The 17623-nt window shown below is 39.7% G+C and overlaps 1 protein-coding gene across 1 annotated transcript in view; it reads left to right on the forward strand.

Annotated features, from left to right (window-relative positions):
- The window catches only part of DIAPH3 (diaphanous related formin 3), a 566408-nt gene extending 550187 nt beyond the window's left edge, over nt 1-16221 (forward strand). Inside the window, exon 28 of the mRNA XM_040267149.1 lies at nt 14989-16221. Within this exon, the coding sequence (XP_040123083.1) occupies nt 14989-15251 (263 nt within the window). The 3' untranslated portion in view covers nt 15252-16221. The remainder of the gene's footprint in view (nt 1-14988) is intronic.
- The last annotated feature ends 1402 nt before the right edge of the window (nt 16222-17623 follow it).

Raw genomic sequence — 17623 nt, forward strand, 5'->3', positions numbered from 1 at the left:
ATCTGCTGATGGACATCTAGGTTGTTTCCATGTCCTGGCTATTATAAACAGTGCTGCGATGAACATTGGGCTACATGTGTCTCTTTCAATTCTGGTTTCCTCAGTGTGTATGCCCAGCAGTGGGATTGCTGGGTCATATAGTTCTATTTCCAGTTTTTTAAAGAATCTCCACACTGAGGAATCTCCACACTGTTCTCCATGGTTGCTGTACTAGTTTGCATTCCCACCAACATCACTAGAGTTTTCTATAAAGATACCTGATTCAAAAATCTTACAGGTATTAGCACTGGTAGAAACCCCACGTTCTAGACCTGTGCTGTCAGGACAGTAGCCAATAGCTGTGTGTGGCTCTTAAGCTCTAAGACTGTGACTAGTCTGAATTAAGATGTACTTCCAATAGGGTCTGTGAATTTTGAGTGAAGGAAGTAAGTTTTGGCTGTGCATATGTATTTGAGACATGTATAAATAGATAGAAAATAAAAGTGAGAATAGCTACTGAATAGAAGAACTACGAGCATAGAACCATTGGTCATTTCAACATTTAATAATTAGAAAAAGACAACAGCTAATTCCAATTCAATAGCAAACTAAGACATGTTTTATTTAACTTAAATTAATTTGAGCTTTGCCAGTCTTCCATGTAACTAGTTTTGGCTCAAGAGCTATGGTACATTTAGCCTTCTCCGAATTAAGAGACTATTTCCCTTTTTCTCAAAGGCTACAAAGAAGCCTGGAAACATTCAAACTAATAGCAGAAAAGATCCATTTCTCTATTGAATAGAAAATTATTTTCAGTTATTTATTCATTAAATTATCTATCTGAAAATATGTATTTATTTTTATAAAAATATATATTTAATTTCTATTTGTACTTATACAGTACAAATTTATAACATATAGAACAGAATTCTGAATTAACTGTATCTTTGAATTATTACATGTATATGTGTATATGTTAGTTGCTCAGTCATGTCCAACTAGGTGACCCCATGGACTGTAGCCCGCCAGGCTCCTCTGTCCATGGGATTCTCCAGGCAAGAATACTGGAGTGGGTTGCCATGCCCTTCTCCAGGGGATCTTCCCAACCCAGGGATCAAACCCAGGTCTCCTGCATTGCAGGCAGATTCTTTACCATCTGAGCCACCAGGGAAGCCCTAAAATATGTATATTATAATTTCAATTGTGGACTTAGAATGTGGAGGTGATGGAATTCCAGTTGAGCTATTTCAAATCCTGAAAGATGATGCTGTGAAAGTGCTGCACTCAATATGCCAGCAAATTTGGAAAACTCAGCAGTGGCTACAGGACTGGAAACGGTCAGTTTTCATTCCAATCCCAAAGAAAGGCAATGCAAAGAATGCTCAAACTACTACACAATTGCACTCATCTCACACACTAGTAAAGTAATGCTCAAAATTCTCCAAGCCAGGCTTCAGCAGTACATGAACCGTGAACTTCCTGGTGTTCAAGCTGGTTTTAGAAAAGGCAGAGGAACCAGAGATCAAATGGCCAACATCCGCTGGATCATGGAAAAAGCAAGAGAGTTCCAGGAAAACATCTATTTCTGCTTTATTGACTATCCCGAAGCCTTTGATTGTGTGGATCATAATAAACTGTGGAAAATTCTTCAAGAGATGGGAATACCAGACCACCTGACCTGCCTCCTGAGAAATTTGTATGCAGGTCATGAAGCAACAGTTAGAACTGGACATGGAACAACAGACTGGTTCCAAATAGGAAAAGGAGTACGTCAAGGCTGTATATTGTCACCCTGCTTATTTAACTTCTATGCAGAGGACATCATGAGAAACGCTGGACTGGAAGAAACACAAGCTGGAATCAAGAGTGCCGGGAGAAATATCAATAACCTCAGATATGCAGATGACACCCTTCTTATGGCAGAAAGTGAAGAGGAACTAAAAAGCCTCTTGATGAAAGTGAAAGTGGACAGTGAAAAAGTTGGCTTAAAGCTCAATATTCAGAAAACAAAGATCATGGCATCTGGTCCCATCACTTCATGAGAAATAGATGGGGAAACAGTGGAAACAGTGTCAGACTTTATTTTGGGGGGCTCCAAAATCACTGCAGATGGTGAAATTAAAAGATGCTTACTCCTTGGAAGAAAAGTTATGACCAACCTATATAGCATATTCAAAAGCAGAGACATTGCTTTGCCAACAAAGGTCTGTCTAGTCAAGGCTATGGTTTTTCCTGTGGTCATGTATGGATGTGAGAGTTGGACTGTGAAGAAGGCTGAGTGCCGAAGAATTGATGCTTTTGAACTGTGGTGTTGGAGAAGACTCTTGAGAGTCCCTTGGGCTGCAAGGAGATCAAACCAATCCATTCCGAAAGAGATCAGCCCTGGGATTTCTTTGGAAGGAATGATGCTAAAGCTGAAACCCCAGTACTTTGGCCACCTCATGAGAAGAGTTGATTCATTGGAAAAGACTGATGCTGGGAGGGATTGGGGGCAGGAGGAGAAGGGGACGACAGAGGATGAGACGGCTGGATGGCATCACAGACTCAATGCGTCTGAGTGAACTCCGGGAGTTGGTGATGGACAGGGAGGCCTGGCGTGCTGCGATTCATGGGGTCACAAAGAGTGGGACACGACTGAGCGACTGAACTGAACCGAAATGTAACATTGATTATAAAATACAGAAATTATTTTGCAGTGTGAAAATATACAGTACAAAACGCTTCCCAAAGGCTCATGTGTTACTAATCCATTGTGTCCTCTTGTGCTGCCATCCTCAACATGGAACCTCCTTCTCTGGTTCTAAAGCAGCTACTGTGCCTCTCACACTAAGTCTTTGTGGAGGAGAAATAAATAAGATTTTTTTCTTTTAAGGAGATGGATGGGAATTCAACCTGTTGCTTTCATTTACTTTCACTGGCCCCGTCTAGTCTCTCGTCATATGGGGCTTCAAGGAATAACAGGAAATATAATCTGCACCGGTAGTAATGAATTTAAGGGGAATTACCAGTTTTCTGTATCAGCCTGCAAAACATTAGATATAAATATAACAAAGCCTTGTTGTCCTTATATGTGAATAAAATATATGGAAAAAAGATGTACTATAACTATAGAATACATATTTGATTTTGAAGACTTAGTGCAAAGGAAAAATTAAGGATTTCACTAGTATATTTTTTATTTTGCTTACATGTTGAAATGATAGTAGTTGACATTGGTTAAGTGAACTGCCTTGTTCAGACTAGTTACACCTGCTTTCCTTTCCCAGTTTTTAGGGTGACCACTGGACAGTGTAAAGTAGCATATGTAGCTCGCTTTCATGATGCTTGTTGTATCTCCATTGGACAGTGCCATTCTAGACTCGAAGCTAGGTCCTCAGGAGGCCAGAAAGCACAAACGTGTACATTAAATAAAAGTTGACATGTCATCAGTTTCTCAGAGTGTTATTCTGAAGTGTTTCCTTTGGGAAGGATTAATATGAAGTACGGTGATAAACTTATGGCATGCTTAGGTTTTGTCACTCAAGAAATAATGTTTTAAACACCTGTTATAAAGCAGGCACTATTCTAAGAACTATTTTATTTATTCTTTGTGAATGAAACAAAGATTGTTGCCTTTGTGGAGCTTACATTCTAGCAGTTAGATCAGAATTAGACGATATGAGTTTGTTTTTCTTGTTCCTTGAACATAGTGCTTTTGTTTCGATATGGCTAGTGAATGTGACTCTATGTGTGGTAACAGGCTGGGGAAACCTAAAGGAACATTTTCATATATATAAAGTCATACATAAAATTATTTCATTTAAAATCGTCTTCATTACAAATGTATTGCAGGACTGAATTCTCCAATGAATAAATACAGATAGTTTTAAGCAGATTTTTATTAGGCTGAAACATCAACTTCAAGTTTATAAGGTTATATTTAAAAAGATTCTATGAGCATCAGTTCTAGTGTGTTTTGGTACTGGTACACTAGTTGGGTTTGTTTTTTCTGCAGAATTGTGGACTACTACTGAGTATGGTTTTACATGTTCATAATAGAAATGTCAGGACCCTGAATGTCTCAAGGCCTGAGCACCAAGCGTGGTGGATAAGTACTTGGCGGGTTAACTAATGAGTTAACAATGACTTCAGCTCATGATCTCTGGAAGAATAGTTGAGTAAATTGTGGATGTTTGGCTTGGCAAAGATTTGGGGATTGTGATATCTGCCTTTAAATCGTTGAAGAACTGGTGAATGGAAGAGGAATTAGACTCTCTTTTTTTAAATATAAATGTATTTATTTTAATTGGAGGCTAATTACTTTATAATATTGTATTGTTTTTGCCATACATCGACATGAATCTGCCACAGGTGTACATGTGTTCCACATCCTGAACCCCCCTCCAACATCCCTCCCCATCCCATCCCTCTGGGTCATCCTAGTGGACGAGTCCCGAGCACCCTATCTCATGCATCGAACCTGGACTGGTGATTCGTTTCACATATGATAACATACATGTTTCAGTGCCATTCTCCCAAATCATCCCACCCTCGCCCTCTCCCACAGAGTCCAAAAGACTGTTCTATACACTTGTGTCTCTTTTGCTAACTCGCATACATGGGGTCGCAAAGAGTCAGACATGACTGAGTAATTGAACTGAACTGAACTGATACAGCGTTATTGTTACCATCTTTCTAAATTCCATATATATGCATTAGTATACTGTATTGGTGTTTTTCTTTCTGGCTTACTTCACTCTGTATAATAGGCTCCAGTTTCATCCACCTCATTAGAACTGATTTAAATGCATTATTTTTAATGGCTGAGTAATACTCCATTGTATATATGTACCCGAGCTTTCTTATCCATTCTTCTACTGATGGACATCTAGGTTGCTTCCATGTCCTGGCTATTACAAACAGTGCTGCGATGAACATTGGAGTACATGTGTCTCTTTCAGTTCTGGTTTCCTTGGTGTGTATGCCCAGCAGTGGGATTGCTGGGTTGTATGGCAGTTCTATTTCCAGTTTTTTAAGGAGTCTCCACACTGTTCTCCATAGTGGCTGTACTAGTTTGCATTCCCACCAACAGTGTAGGAGGGTTCCCTTTTCTCGACACCCTCTCCAGCATTTATTGCTTGTAGACTTTTGCATCACAGCCATTCTGACTGGCATGAAATGGTACCTCATTGTGGTTTTGATTTGCATTTCTCTGATAATGAGTGATGTTGAGCATCTTTTCATGTGTTTGTTAGCCATCTGTATGTCTTCTTGGAGAAACATCTGTTTAGTTCTTTGGCCCACTTTTTGATTGGGTCGTTAATTTTTCTGGAATTGAGCTGCAAGAGTTGCTTGTATATTTTTGAGACTCTCTTAATAAGGCCCTAGTGGGAAAAATCAGTAGGGCTAGTGACTAAGATCTTAGGGGAACAAACACTAGATAAATATAAGTTAAAATATTTAATTATTAGAGGAACATATTGCCTTGTGAGATGGTGAGACTATGACTAAAGGTCTTCAGATTTAGACTGTACAACCATTGGATGGGATTCTGAGTAAAGGGAATTCAGGCTTTGGATAGATCATTCTGGCAACTCACTAAGGGTCTTTCCAAACCTGAGGTTACATGCCTCGATATTATATGATTCTATGAAAGTGAAACGGAGTTGAAATAACATACCTTACTCATTTAGGAAAAAAAAAATCTGTGTGTTTGCAGTATCTAGTAAATGCTGACTTAGGAAATATACAAAATAAAAATATATAAGCACACTATAAGATACCACTTAGAAATGGCCTAAGGAAAATATTTAGTTCCTATAGTATTCATCTGGTCATTTTCCAGTACCACTTCCTGGTCATTAGCACAGGGTATAGGCTTCTCCTCAAATCTCAAGTGTAAAGTGCTCTTTCCCTTTCACAATATGTCTTTTGCCATAGCCTCATCCTCTGCCCCCAGAGCTGTGGGGGAGTAAGATGTGAGTTATGTTTGCTGGAGGCAAGTATCGAAGTCTCTGTGACCTTGAGGTTCATGGACTTATCTAAACCTCAGTTTCCTCATTTATTAAATGTTGGTGAAAGTGTTAGTCGCTCAGTCATGTCCAACTCTTTCCAACCCCATGGACTGTAGCCCGCCAGGCTCCTCGGTCCATGGGATTTTTCCAGGCAAGAACACTGGAGTGGGTAACCATTCCCTACTCCAGGGGATCATCCCAATCCAGGGATCAAACCCAGGTCTCCCACATTGCAGGCAGATTCTTTACCATCTGAGCGACCAGAGAAGTTGTTAATACTTTTATCTTAGAGTTGTTGGAAACATTTTTAAATAACATGTAAAGGGTTTAACATATATTATGTATCCACTAACTGTAATATCAAGCTATATACCTGTGTAATTTGCCTACCTTCTTCCTCATAAACTGCCAGACCAACCCATGAATTTATTTACTATCTGGTATCCATCAGCTGACAGGCAATTGCATACTTTAAAAACCATTTACTTAATGGCTGCTAAGCCACACACTGGAGACCACTAGTGCCTGGTAGCTTGAGACAGCTGTCAGTGACAGGTAGCAAGACTAGTAAACAGACGCTTTGGTTGGTTTTGGTATATAAAAGTTAAGAGGAAGTTGCTTTGCACGTGAAAGTTTGAATTGAAAATGTGTTGAGTGACTGTGCAAAACAGCAGTGCTGTCTTTAAATTTTTATTCAAAGGACAGTGAAATAGACAAAGACTGAATTATTGTTACTATTGTTCAGTTGATCAGTCATGTCAGATTCCTTGAGACCCCAAGGACTGCAGCATGCCAGGCTTCCCTGTTCTTCAGCATCTCCCAGGGCTTGCTCAAACTCATGTCCATTGATGAGTTGGTGATGCTATCCAACCATCTTATCCTCTGTCATCCCCTTCTCCTCCTGCCTTCAGTCTTGCCCAGCATCAGGGTCTTTTCCAATGAGTCCATTCTTCCCATCAAGTGGACAAAGTATTGGAGCTTCAGCTTCAGTATCAGTCCTTCCAATGAATAGTCAGGACAGATTTCCTTGAGGATTGACTGGCTGGATCTCCTTGCTGTCCAAGGGACTCTCAAGAGTCTTCTCCAACACCACAGCTCAAAAGCATCAATTATTTGGCATTGAGCCTTCTTTGTGGTCCAGCTCTCACATCCATACATGACTACTGGAAAAAAACCATAGCTTTAACTAGACGGGCCTTAGTCGGCAAAGTAATGTCTCTGCTTTTTAATATGCTGTTTGGGTTGGTCATAACTTTTCTTCCAAGGAGCAAGAGTCTTTTAATTTCATGGCTGTAGTCACCATCTGCAGTGATTTTGGAGCCCCCAAAAATAAAGTCTGTCACTGTTTCCACTATTTCCCCATCTATTTGCCATGACGTGATGAGACCAGATGCCATGACCTTCATTTTTTGAATGTTGAGCTTTAAGCCTCTTTCACCTTCATCAAAAGGCTCTTAGTTCTTCTTCACTTTCTGCCACAAGGGTGGTGTCATTTGCATATCTGAGGTTATTGATATTTCTCCCAGCAATCTTGATTCCAGCTTGTGCTTTATCCACCCTGGCATTTCTCATGATGTGCTCTGCTTATAAACTAAATAAGCAGGGTGACAGTATACAGCCTTGATGCACTCCTTTCCCAGTTTGAACCAGTCAGTTGTTCTGTGTCCGATCCTAACTGTTACCTCTTGCCCCACATACAGGTTTCTTAGGAAGCAGGGAAGGTGGTATGTTATTCCCATCTCTTGAAGAATTTTGCACAGTTTCTTGTGGTCCACATAGTCAAAGGCTTTAGCTTAGTCAATGAAGCAGATGTTTTTCTGGAACTCTCTTGCTTTTTCAATGATTCAGCCGATGTTGATAATTCGATCTCGGGTTCCTCTGCCTTTTCTAAATCCAACTAGAACATCTGGAAGTTCTCGGTTCATGTACTGCTGAAGCCTCATGTGGAAAATTTTGAACATTACTTTCCTAGCATGTGAACTGAGTGCAATTGTATGATAGTTTGAACATTCTTTGGCATTGCCCTTCTTTGTGATTGGAATGAAAACTGACCTTTTCCAGTCCTGTGGCCACTGCTGAGTTTTCCAAATTTGCTGACATATTGAGTGCAACACTTTCACAGCATGATCTTTTAGGATTGGAAATAGCTCAACTGGAATTCCATCACCTCCACTAGCTTTGTTTGTAGATATGCTTCCTAAGGCCCAGGATGTCTGGCTCTAGGTGACTGATCACACCATCGTGGTTATCTGGGTCATTAAGATCTTTTTTGTACAGTTCTTCTGTGTATTCCTGCCACCTCTTCTTAATATCTTTTGCTTCTGTTAGGTCGATACAGTTTCTGTCCTTTATTGTGCCCATCTTTGCATGAAATGTTCCTTTGGTAGCTCTAATTATCTGGAAGAGATCTCTAGTCTTTCCCATTCTGTTGTTTTCCTCTATTTCTTTGCATTGATCACTTAGGAAGGCTTTCTTTTCTCTCCGTGCTATTCTTTGGAATTCTACATTCAGATGGATGTATCTTTCCTTTTCTCCTTTGCCTTTAGCTTCTTTTCTTTTCTCAGCCATTTGTAAGGCCTCCTCAGATAACCATTTTGCCTTTTTGCATGTCTCTCTTCTTGAGGATGGTTTTTATCACAACTTCTTGTACAGTGTTACGAACCTCCATCCATATTTCTTCAGGAACTCTATCAGATCTAATCCCTTGAATCTATTTGTCACTTCCACTGTATAATCATAAGGAATTTTATTTAAGTCATACCTGAATGGTCTAGTGGTTTTCCCTACTTTCTTCAATTTCAGTCTGAATTTTGCACCAAGGAGTTCATGATCTAAGCCACAGTCAGCTCCCAGTCTTTTTTTTTTTTTTTTTTTTTTGCTGACTGTATACAGCTTCTCCATCTTCGACTGCAAAGAACATAATCAATTTGATTTTGGCATTGTCCATCTGCTGATGTCCATGTGTAGAGTCGTCTCTTCTGTTATTGGAAGAGAATGTTTGCTATGACCAGTGAATAGAAGTGTATATATCTGGTTAATGCAAAAATCCTAATTTAATTTTCAGCTATCTCGTTTATTTAGAAATGGCTTTTATCTGTCATCTCTGCTTTCTTTTGTTTAAATTGGGGGAGTAATCTTTTTTTGTCATTTTTGTATCTACTTAATTGGTTTCTATAAGAATTTCTTGACACTCCTAAAAGATTTTTTGGTATATACAAAATGCCCTTTTGATTTTTTTTATCATTTTTTATATGTTTTCAATACAAAAAGTAAAATAAACAGCAAAATGAAGCAAAGAAAAGACAATTATTTATAGCACCAGTAAATCAATAGTAAGGAAAACCACAGGGGTAAAGGCTGTGGGTGGCCAGCAGTAACTTTTTATTGCATAGATTAAAAACATATATTTGTCACACACTTTACTATCATGTAGGCCCAGTAGTGCTTTAAAATAATATTTATGGGTCATTTTTTCTCCTGCCAAAGAAATGGTATTACTGGGTAAACCAAACAGCTACTTAGTAGGTCAAAGTAATAGTTAAGAGCAAAAGGTAAACAACTGTAAGGAGAGATCAAATTTCAGGAAGACTGAAGAGATGCAGTCAATTTAGGACACCAGAGTTCTATATTCTTCCTCCTGTCAAACTGCCACAGGCTCACCATTGACCAGAAAAGGCAGGAGCTCAATTTCATATTTCATCTGAGAGTTGGCACTTCTAAGAACCCAGTGCCCATTAGAACCACAATGTGATGGAGGATCAATACTGACTTAAAGGAAATAATGCCTCTTTCTGAACCATAACCGATATTTCCTGTAGCAGAGAGGGTTTTCCCCAAGGGCTGTCAGCCAGAGCCTTAGCCTTGCCTTCTTACCTCAGGAAGCATAACAGCTGTTGGCTGAAAGGCTTCCTCATTTAGATGCCAGGTTGCATACATTTATATTTTCTTTTTTCTCAGCGACTTTCCCGGTTCTTGTGTCTTTTCTGTTACTCAAGAAATGATGCAAAAGTTAACTCAGGATGATGGGTTGGGTATGGTTTTTTGTTTCTAGCTTTCTTTGTCATCCAAATCTGTATTCTGCCAAGGTCATGTTGGATCCAGCCCAGTTTGTGGTTTAAGGCTTTTATTCTCTCTCTCTCTCTCTCTCTCCCCCTCTCTCCCTCTCTCTCTCTTTCTCGGTTCTAGCAGATTCTCTGTATTTGAGACCCATTCAACTTTTCAACAATTTCCAACTTTTCATTTAGTTTCAGAAAAAAAAAAAAAACCTGTGTGGGACTGCAGAACCAATTCTATAGTAGGAATTAAATTGAAATAAGTGAGTTTCCCTATCTTAAAGGATAATGCCATGTATTCTCACCCTGTTTATTTCCACAGAAACATAAATACAAGATGTGTAGATTGGATTTCCTTACTGGCCTAGCACTAAAAATAGCAGCTGGCCCTGGCCCATCTGTTCTCCAATCACCAATGGCCTGGATATTGGCAGTAGTCCTAGATAGATCATACTTCTTTTCACAGATGTCAATTATAATATCTTAAAGCTAAAAAAAAAAAAAAAAAAACCTTGGATTTGATTCATAAAATAATAGCACAAGTTTCCTGTCTCTGCAGAACTAAGGAAGCATTCTACTTCGCCTTAATGTTTTCATCTCCATTTAAAGAGCCCATGTGTCCAAGTATGTCACCTTGTATTTGGAACTAATTTCACATAAAAAAAGATACGAGCCCACTGGCCTCAAATTGTGATTTATTTCATAGCTCTGAGCACCTGTATAGAGTTTTCGCCAACTTGCAGAGTTGAGGTATCGCCCTGATGTTTGAAGTGAACCATTTAGAAATTAAGTGCATGTTTTTTGTGTGGAATTTGGGTCTCCAGTTCAGCCCACAGGAAACCACCAATAGCAGACTTTTCCCTGGTGGCTCATACGGTAAAGTGTCTGTCTACAATGTGGGAGACCTGGGTTCAATCCCTGGGTCAGGAAGATCTCTTGGAGAAGGAAATGGCAATCCACTCCAGTACTATTGCCTGGAAAATCCCATGGACAGAGGAGCCTGGTAGGTTATAGTCCATGGGGTCACAAAGAGTCGGACATGACTGAGCGACTTCACTTCACTGGGTCTCCAGTTCAGCCCATAGGAAACCACCAATAGCAGACTTCTAAAATAGTATCGATAGTTATGGCAAAAGATACCTGAACCAACATTGTAATAAAATGTATAAAAGAGATCTTCCAACTTGGGAGCTTTCTCTACTCTAGTTTGCAGTGGAACAGGGGAACCTTAGTCTACCTAACTTCATTCGTACTTTGCAGTTTGGGATGTGACTTCCTCAGTGCTACAGCTTGGGCCTCCCAAGGCTGAGAACCAGGATGGAGGCTGTTGGGATGCTGAGAGATAAAGGTGCAGGCTGGAGGGAAGTGTTACCAAGGAATTTCTAACAGCTATACGCTCATTCTGAAAGGAGCTCTCTACTTTCTTATTTCTTCAGTGGTCTCAGGAATGACCTCTTTTTATGTTATACTGTCTTGTCTATTGCTTCTCAAGAAAGATTCTCCATCTAAAACCACAGAAGAGTTACATGCCAGCTTGGTTTTTCTTCTTATCACTTTGTGCCTAAAGCTAGCCCAAAACTATCTAAAGTTTTCTCAAGAGAGTGGAAACGCTTTAGCCTGCATTGGCTGCCCAGTGTTATCCACCTAATTCTCTGCAGAAGCAGATGGTAAAAGAAAAGCCCATTCTCTGCTGGGCATTTCATCCTTGGATCTGATATAGGTCAAGTAAAGGAGAACAAAAGCATCCAAGGGGTGTGCCAATCTTGTTTTTAGCAACGCTGGTTTACTAGTGGCCTTGACGAGAGCTGTCTCAGAAGAGTAAAGGGTCAGAAGGGAAGACCCCCGGAGAAGAGAATGGCAGCCCACTCCAGCATTCTTGCCTGGAAATTGCATGGACAGAGAGCTTGGTGGGCTATAGTCCACGGGGTCCCAAATGGTCAGACACGACTGAGCGTCTGAGCATAAAGGGTCAAAGGCATGATTGGAGCGGGTTCAAGAAAAAAAAAGGGAAGAAAGGAAATGAGGCAGCAGTATTGGCAGTTCTTCTGAGATGTTTTGTTACCAAGGCAGCCAACAATGGAAGAGAGAATGGAGCAGGATGTGGAGACAGAGACATTTCTTCTTTAAAGATTGGGGTCGTTAACTGCAGAGTACCTGTATGCTGAGGGAAATGGTTGCTTGAAGAAGGAAACCTTGAAAATGCAGGAGAGAGGGCACAGCCGCCACAGGATGGAAGGCGGGTGCCCACCCTAGGGGAGGGAGCACGAGGGGACGGAGTGTGGATGCTGCAGTGAGCAGCTGATGGAGGGTCTCTTCTGATCCCTCTGTGGGTGAGTGAGGGGAAGGGGAAGGGGAGCAGGCTGGGTGTTTGCTGGGAGAGCAGAAGGGAAGAGGGTGGGCTAGGAGAGTGGACAAGGAGTGCCAGGGCCCTGTGAGGGTAAAGGTTGTACCTGAAGTTCAGAGTCAGGCATTTAGGTAATACCAGGAGAGAAAAGGAGTCTACGTGTGACCTTGGAGATGCTGAGGTAGCTGACATAGGTACACCATCCACAGAGTTATGCAGGCAGGAAGTCTGTCAGAAAGCATTTTGAAGCATGAGTACAGGACATTGCTATTATGAAACTTAGCTTTGAATTACTTAGCACTTTTTCTTGGCAAAAGCTTTTTAAATTTCTTGAAGACAGCCTTAGTATCTCCAGAGACAGCATTTGGCTCCTGCCACTGATTTACTCAGTAACTAAGTCTAAGCAAATGATTTACCCTCTTTTTGCTTTTACCTCTCAATCTATAAAATGACAGTGGCAATGTTTCGAGTGCAACAAATGCTTTAAAAGTAAAAGTGCTGCATAAACACAAGCTATTAATAAAATGGTGTTTCAACCCTCATGGTTACGGTCACCAGAAAGTCAGAAAGGTCAGAGCATCTGAACAAGCCTTGGGCGGCACAAGCCTCACTTGCGAGGCTTGGGCAGAGGAAGGCACAGCCATGTTCCTCCAAGGAGCTGTCACCCTCATCCTTCCCTTTAGTTCTCACACCTGCTCTTGGAGTTTGACTGTTGAAACCTGAGACTCACAGAGGTGAGCTAACCTGTAAAGCCAAGGGGTGGGCCTTGGACTTCAACCCCAATGTACCTTAAAATCCCATGCTGTTTTCACTTTGCCAGATGCGGAATTGGGCTTGATACATTATAGCCGGGAAAGATGTGGAATACTTTATGTATGTACAATATAGACCTATATTTTAGCCAATCAAATCTCTTCTCTGTCATCAAAAATGTAATGAGAGTTGCCCCAGCAGCAAAATAAATTATAGTTTGTTGGAGATATCATCATGATGGAGTTGTTTACAAGAACTCAAATGACAAGAAAAGATAGGAACGTTTGGGAAGGAGCAGTAAGCAGACTAAAAATCTTCACTTGGCTACAGTGCAGTTTTCAAACACTTTGGGGCAGGAGAGTTGATGCTAGGAAAAGAAAACCTTTGTGTGTGGTCTTGGGAACTGTAGGAATACAGTGTAAGCTGTGCTTTTTACTGCAAACATGATACGCACGTTATAAACTATAGAGATAAACATCCCTAAGAGAAAGTCACTGCTGTGTAGATTTTTACTTTTGAGTAACAATTGCCCACCTGATAAAGAAGGTGACAGGAAGAGTGTATTTATTTCCTTCCAACAGCTAAAAGGTGATCAGACTTCTAAAATTTGTTGAGATTGTCCAGAAAAGTGAGTAAAATACTCATCCATCACTGGGAACCCCAGACAGGAAATGACAGTGCAGTAAATACCTTCAGCAGCCGCCTTCTAATGTACAAGCTGTTTTCAGTTGGAATTTTCAGCACTCACATAAAACACACTGTCATGAGTGACTGCTTCTGCTCCAAAGTCATCGCTGTTGGGATAATGGAACATCTCTCAGCAAATAACCAAAAAACTTTAAATGTCATGGCAAGTTTGTTGAAGCCATTTTCAGGCCACGTTCAAGGTTATGAGAATATTGAAGGTTCTGTGTTTTTTTGAATTTGAGATCTACATGAGATTACTCATAAAGTTGTACGATGTGAGAGTTAATTAGGAGAAAATCTGTTGCTCTTTGGGAAAGTCAAGTGGCTAGAGTCATTCAGCTGTTAGCTATTATGCCTCTTGCCTCACAGCCTGGAGAAGCTGGGATTGCTGTCACTTACCAATGAAAGAATATACATGTGTGTATAGTTTACAGGTCTGTATTGATATATGTGTATGCATTTGACAAATTATGACATTATTTTGATTTGCTAGGAAATTTTGACAATTTGATTTTTAATTTCCTGTTAGTTTTTCCTTCTTTATATTTTCAGAAGGAAATTAATCTCATTATTATTCAAACTAATGCCTGTCTTAGGTGTAGCAATAAATTATTTGGCCAATGCATATTTATTGAGCACCTACTTTGCTCCACAGCCACCCTAGGCACCAGTGTTACAGCAGTGTTTAGAACAATGTCCTTGCTGTCAGCGGAGCTTATGTTCTAGTGAAGACATAGACAGCAGACGAGTAAGCAAGTATATGGTGTGTCCAGTGGTCATAGGTTCTGTGAAGGGAAAGACGAGGTTAAGACAGAGTAATGAAAAGGTGAGTGCTGTTTTAGATGGATGATCAGAGATGGCCTCTCTCAAGAGCACTTGAGCAGAGACCTGAATGAAATGCAGGACCAACCTTGCTAATAACTGAGTGATGGGTGTTTCAGGCACAAAAGAAGCAGGAAGTAACCATTAATACTAATGAAATAGTTGCCTATTTATATTTTTTAGCTTATTCTTAACCTCTGTGTGTTTATTTTAAATCTACCTTACTCTTGAATATTTTTTAGTTTAGTCTGTCAAAAAGGACTTGTTTGTTGAGAATACTTATTTCAGTGTTTCATAATGTGCACAATCCTTGCTTATCACAGTAATAAGTTTAATGTTTCTTTCTTCCTTACTGTAGAAAATCAGAAGTTGCAGTTGACAGAAGGGTCACATTCACACTACAATATCAATTGCAGCTCAACAAGGACTGCAGTCGCCAAGGAGCTTAATTATAATCTAGACACTCACACTTCTACACGGACGACCAAGGCAGTTGAGAAGAAGGAGGCCTGTGATGCAGAAAGCACCAGAGAAAAGGAAATGGGACTTCTTGGCTCTGTTTCTAAAAACGAACCCATTCCTGAAGTTGAAGCCCTGCTGGCAAGATTACGAGCTTTATAAATTAAACTGGTAAAAAAATGATTAAGCCAAATATAAAGCCGTGCTCTAAGCTGTAACACTTGAAAAAATTGCTTTTTATATCAATGACTTTATATAGTTTTAAATTAGGATATATATTAGAAAAATAAAGCTAAATACATGATTGCAGTGCTTTTTCTATGTACTTGAGGTTTTGGCTTATTCAGGATTGTAATGGGCTTTAAATGCTTTTCTTGTCTCCTGGTGTTCATGTGTTCTATATTTGGTGGTTGAATTATACATAATGCTTCAGAGAACAGGTAGGTGGCCAGGTGTTCAGCAGTGTGTCCTTAAGAAAATACCATCTTTTCAAGTCACTGTGATTTTTACTTTATTATTTTCAACATTAGTGAACATCAAATCATCAGCGTCCAGGCTTGCTACATATCCATGTATATTCCATGTATGTTATTTATAAAGGGCCAGGTTTCTCCTTAATTGGGATCTGTATGCTATCAACATAGCACGGAAAACATAAAACTGGATATAATAAAGCTGTGAGGAGATGATTGGTAAGCTCATTATGATCACTGTTGAATTCATGTTAATTAGACCCTGTTGGAGACTGTAAGGCAACTGAACACATTTCCAAAGCTGATGTAATAGGAATATATGTCCTCTCTTTGCAGAATGCACATACCTTTATGTAAACGGATGCAATGTTACAGTGCTGCCGAAACTCTTAGGGGAGAGAGCATTTTTCCCCCCCTGATAATGATGATTCTGGGATTGAATTGCCATTTTGAAACTTTCCACATTAAGAATTTTTAATTTCTATGAACAAACTTGAAATTGCAGTTCCTTTGATCTGACAATCAATAACTTTAACAAAAATCTGAAGTGTTTCAAGGAAAGTCTTCCTATGTAAAGGTTAAGATTTTATCCCATTGGGGGCATCATTAATTCTATTAATTCTATATTAAAGAAAATAAACTTTGTTATTTGCACTAAATTTAAAAAGTTGCACCTTTTTGGTTTGTAATTAGCATATTCTGTGGATTAAGGGGAAAGAGACTGTGCTCTACGGTCTATCTAAGCATCTCTTTTGCTTTATGACATGCAGTAAGCAAGTGACTGCTCTTTCACCTTCAGTTAAAAAGCAGTTATATGGAACTAGTCTGGCGAGGTCCACTGCTTTTTATTTCCTTGTTTAAGTTGCCACCTCCTTTCAGCTCCAAGTTAATAAAGTTAATTAATTAGAACAATGAACCAGGCCCTGTTTATAGACACTGGGGAACAGAGTGTGATCCATAGTCAAGGTGGGAATAAATTGTTCTCATCTGTGTTGCTGAAATGTGCGTTTTACCCTCCAGTTGCAATTCCTATTTTTCTGAGAGCACATCTTAAAAATCAGGAAAGGTGAAGGATATCTACTCATTTAAGCAGACAGGAGCCCTTAACAGCAAGGAAGGAAGCTAAATGAAGGAATCCTGACTATCTGGTCTTCACATGATTTTGCAAAGGCTTGAGATTTTCAGAAACAAAACTAAAATTCAACCTAAAAGTTTGGACACACCAGATGGCAGGTAAGGGTCAATTTAGGACTGGGGAGCAGACACAGGGGAGAGGCCGCCTGGCCAGTAAAGGAGTGAATTTTGACACAGTCTCCCAGGGGTGGAGGAAGGCAGGGAAGCCCCAAAACTGAGCATCTGTGTGCTCAGGCCTGGACAGGAGGCTGCAGCTATGAGGGGAAAGCACAGGACAGTCGACAGAGGTAAGAAGCAACCAAGAAACACTGGTTTCTGATGCAAGTGTTTCTTCCAACAATAAGCAAGGAGGTATAATAAGTAGGATTTTTAAAGTCATAAGATTCCTGTAGTCAACTGTGGATGAAAACTATAGCGAGGCAGACCTTGAGATTCAGTTGTGTTTCTGAGCAAGGAGATTTTGTTTATTTGAATTAGTGGATAAAAAGTCAGTACCTTGACAAAGATGCTCCATCCAAGCTAGTGACACACCCCAAAATAGATTCCCCTCCCCTTTCTTTCAAGTCAAAGGAGAGAATTTGGCAAGAACACAAACAACTAAGTGATCATCAGGGGGTCCAGAAGCAAAGACCTGCTTGTGGGAAGCCACAAGTTTCCCAATAAATTAGTTAAAGTAATTTAAAAATAAGAAAAACAATCTAATCATATACATATATATATCCTTTTCTTAACATGTATTTGAATAGTTAAAAATATGCCAAACATCTAATGTTTATGTTAGGAAGTAAACATTTCAGTAATTTATCTGAAAAAATTCTGCTAAAGCAAAAAAATGCAATTATTTATACTAAGTAAATCTAAAACTCTTAGTTGTTACAATAGTGTTTATTGAAAAACAAGAGTTATTAATGATTTCAAAATGTTAGT

The sequence above is a fragment of the Oryx dammah genome, unplaced genomic scaffold, assembly GCF_014754425.2.
Source record: "Oryx dammah isolate SB20612 unplaced genomic scaffold, SCBI_Odam_1.1 HiC_scaffold_24, whole genome shotgun sequence".
In the NCBI taxonomy this organism is placed as follows: domain Eukaryota; kingdom Metazoa; phylum Chordata; class Mammalia; order Artiodactyla; family Bovidae; genus Oryx; species Oryx dammah.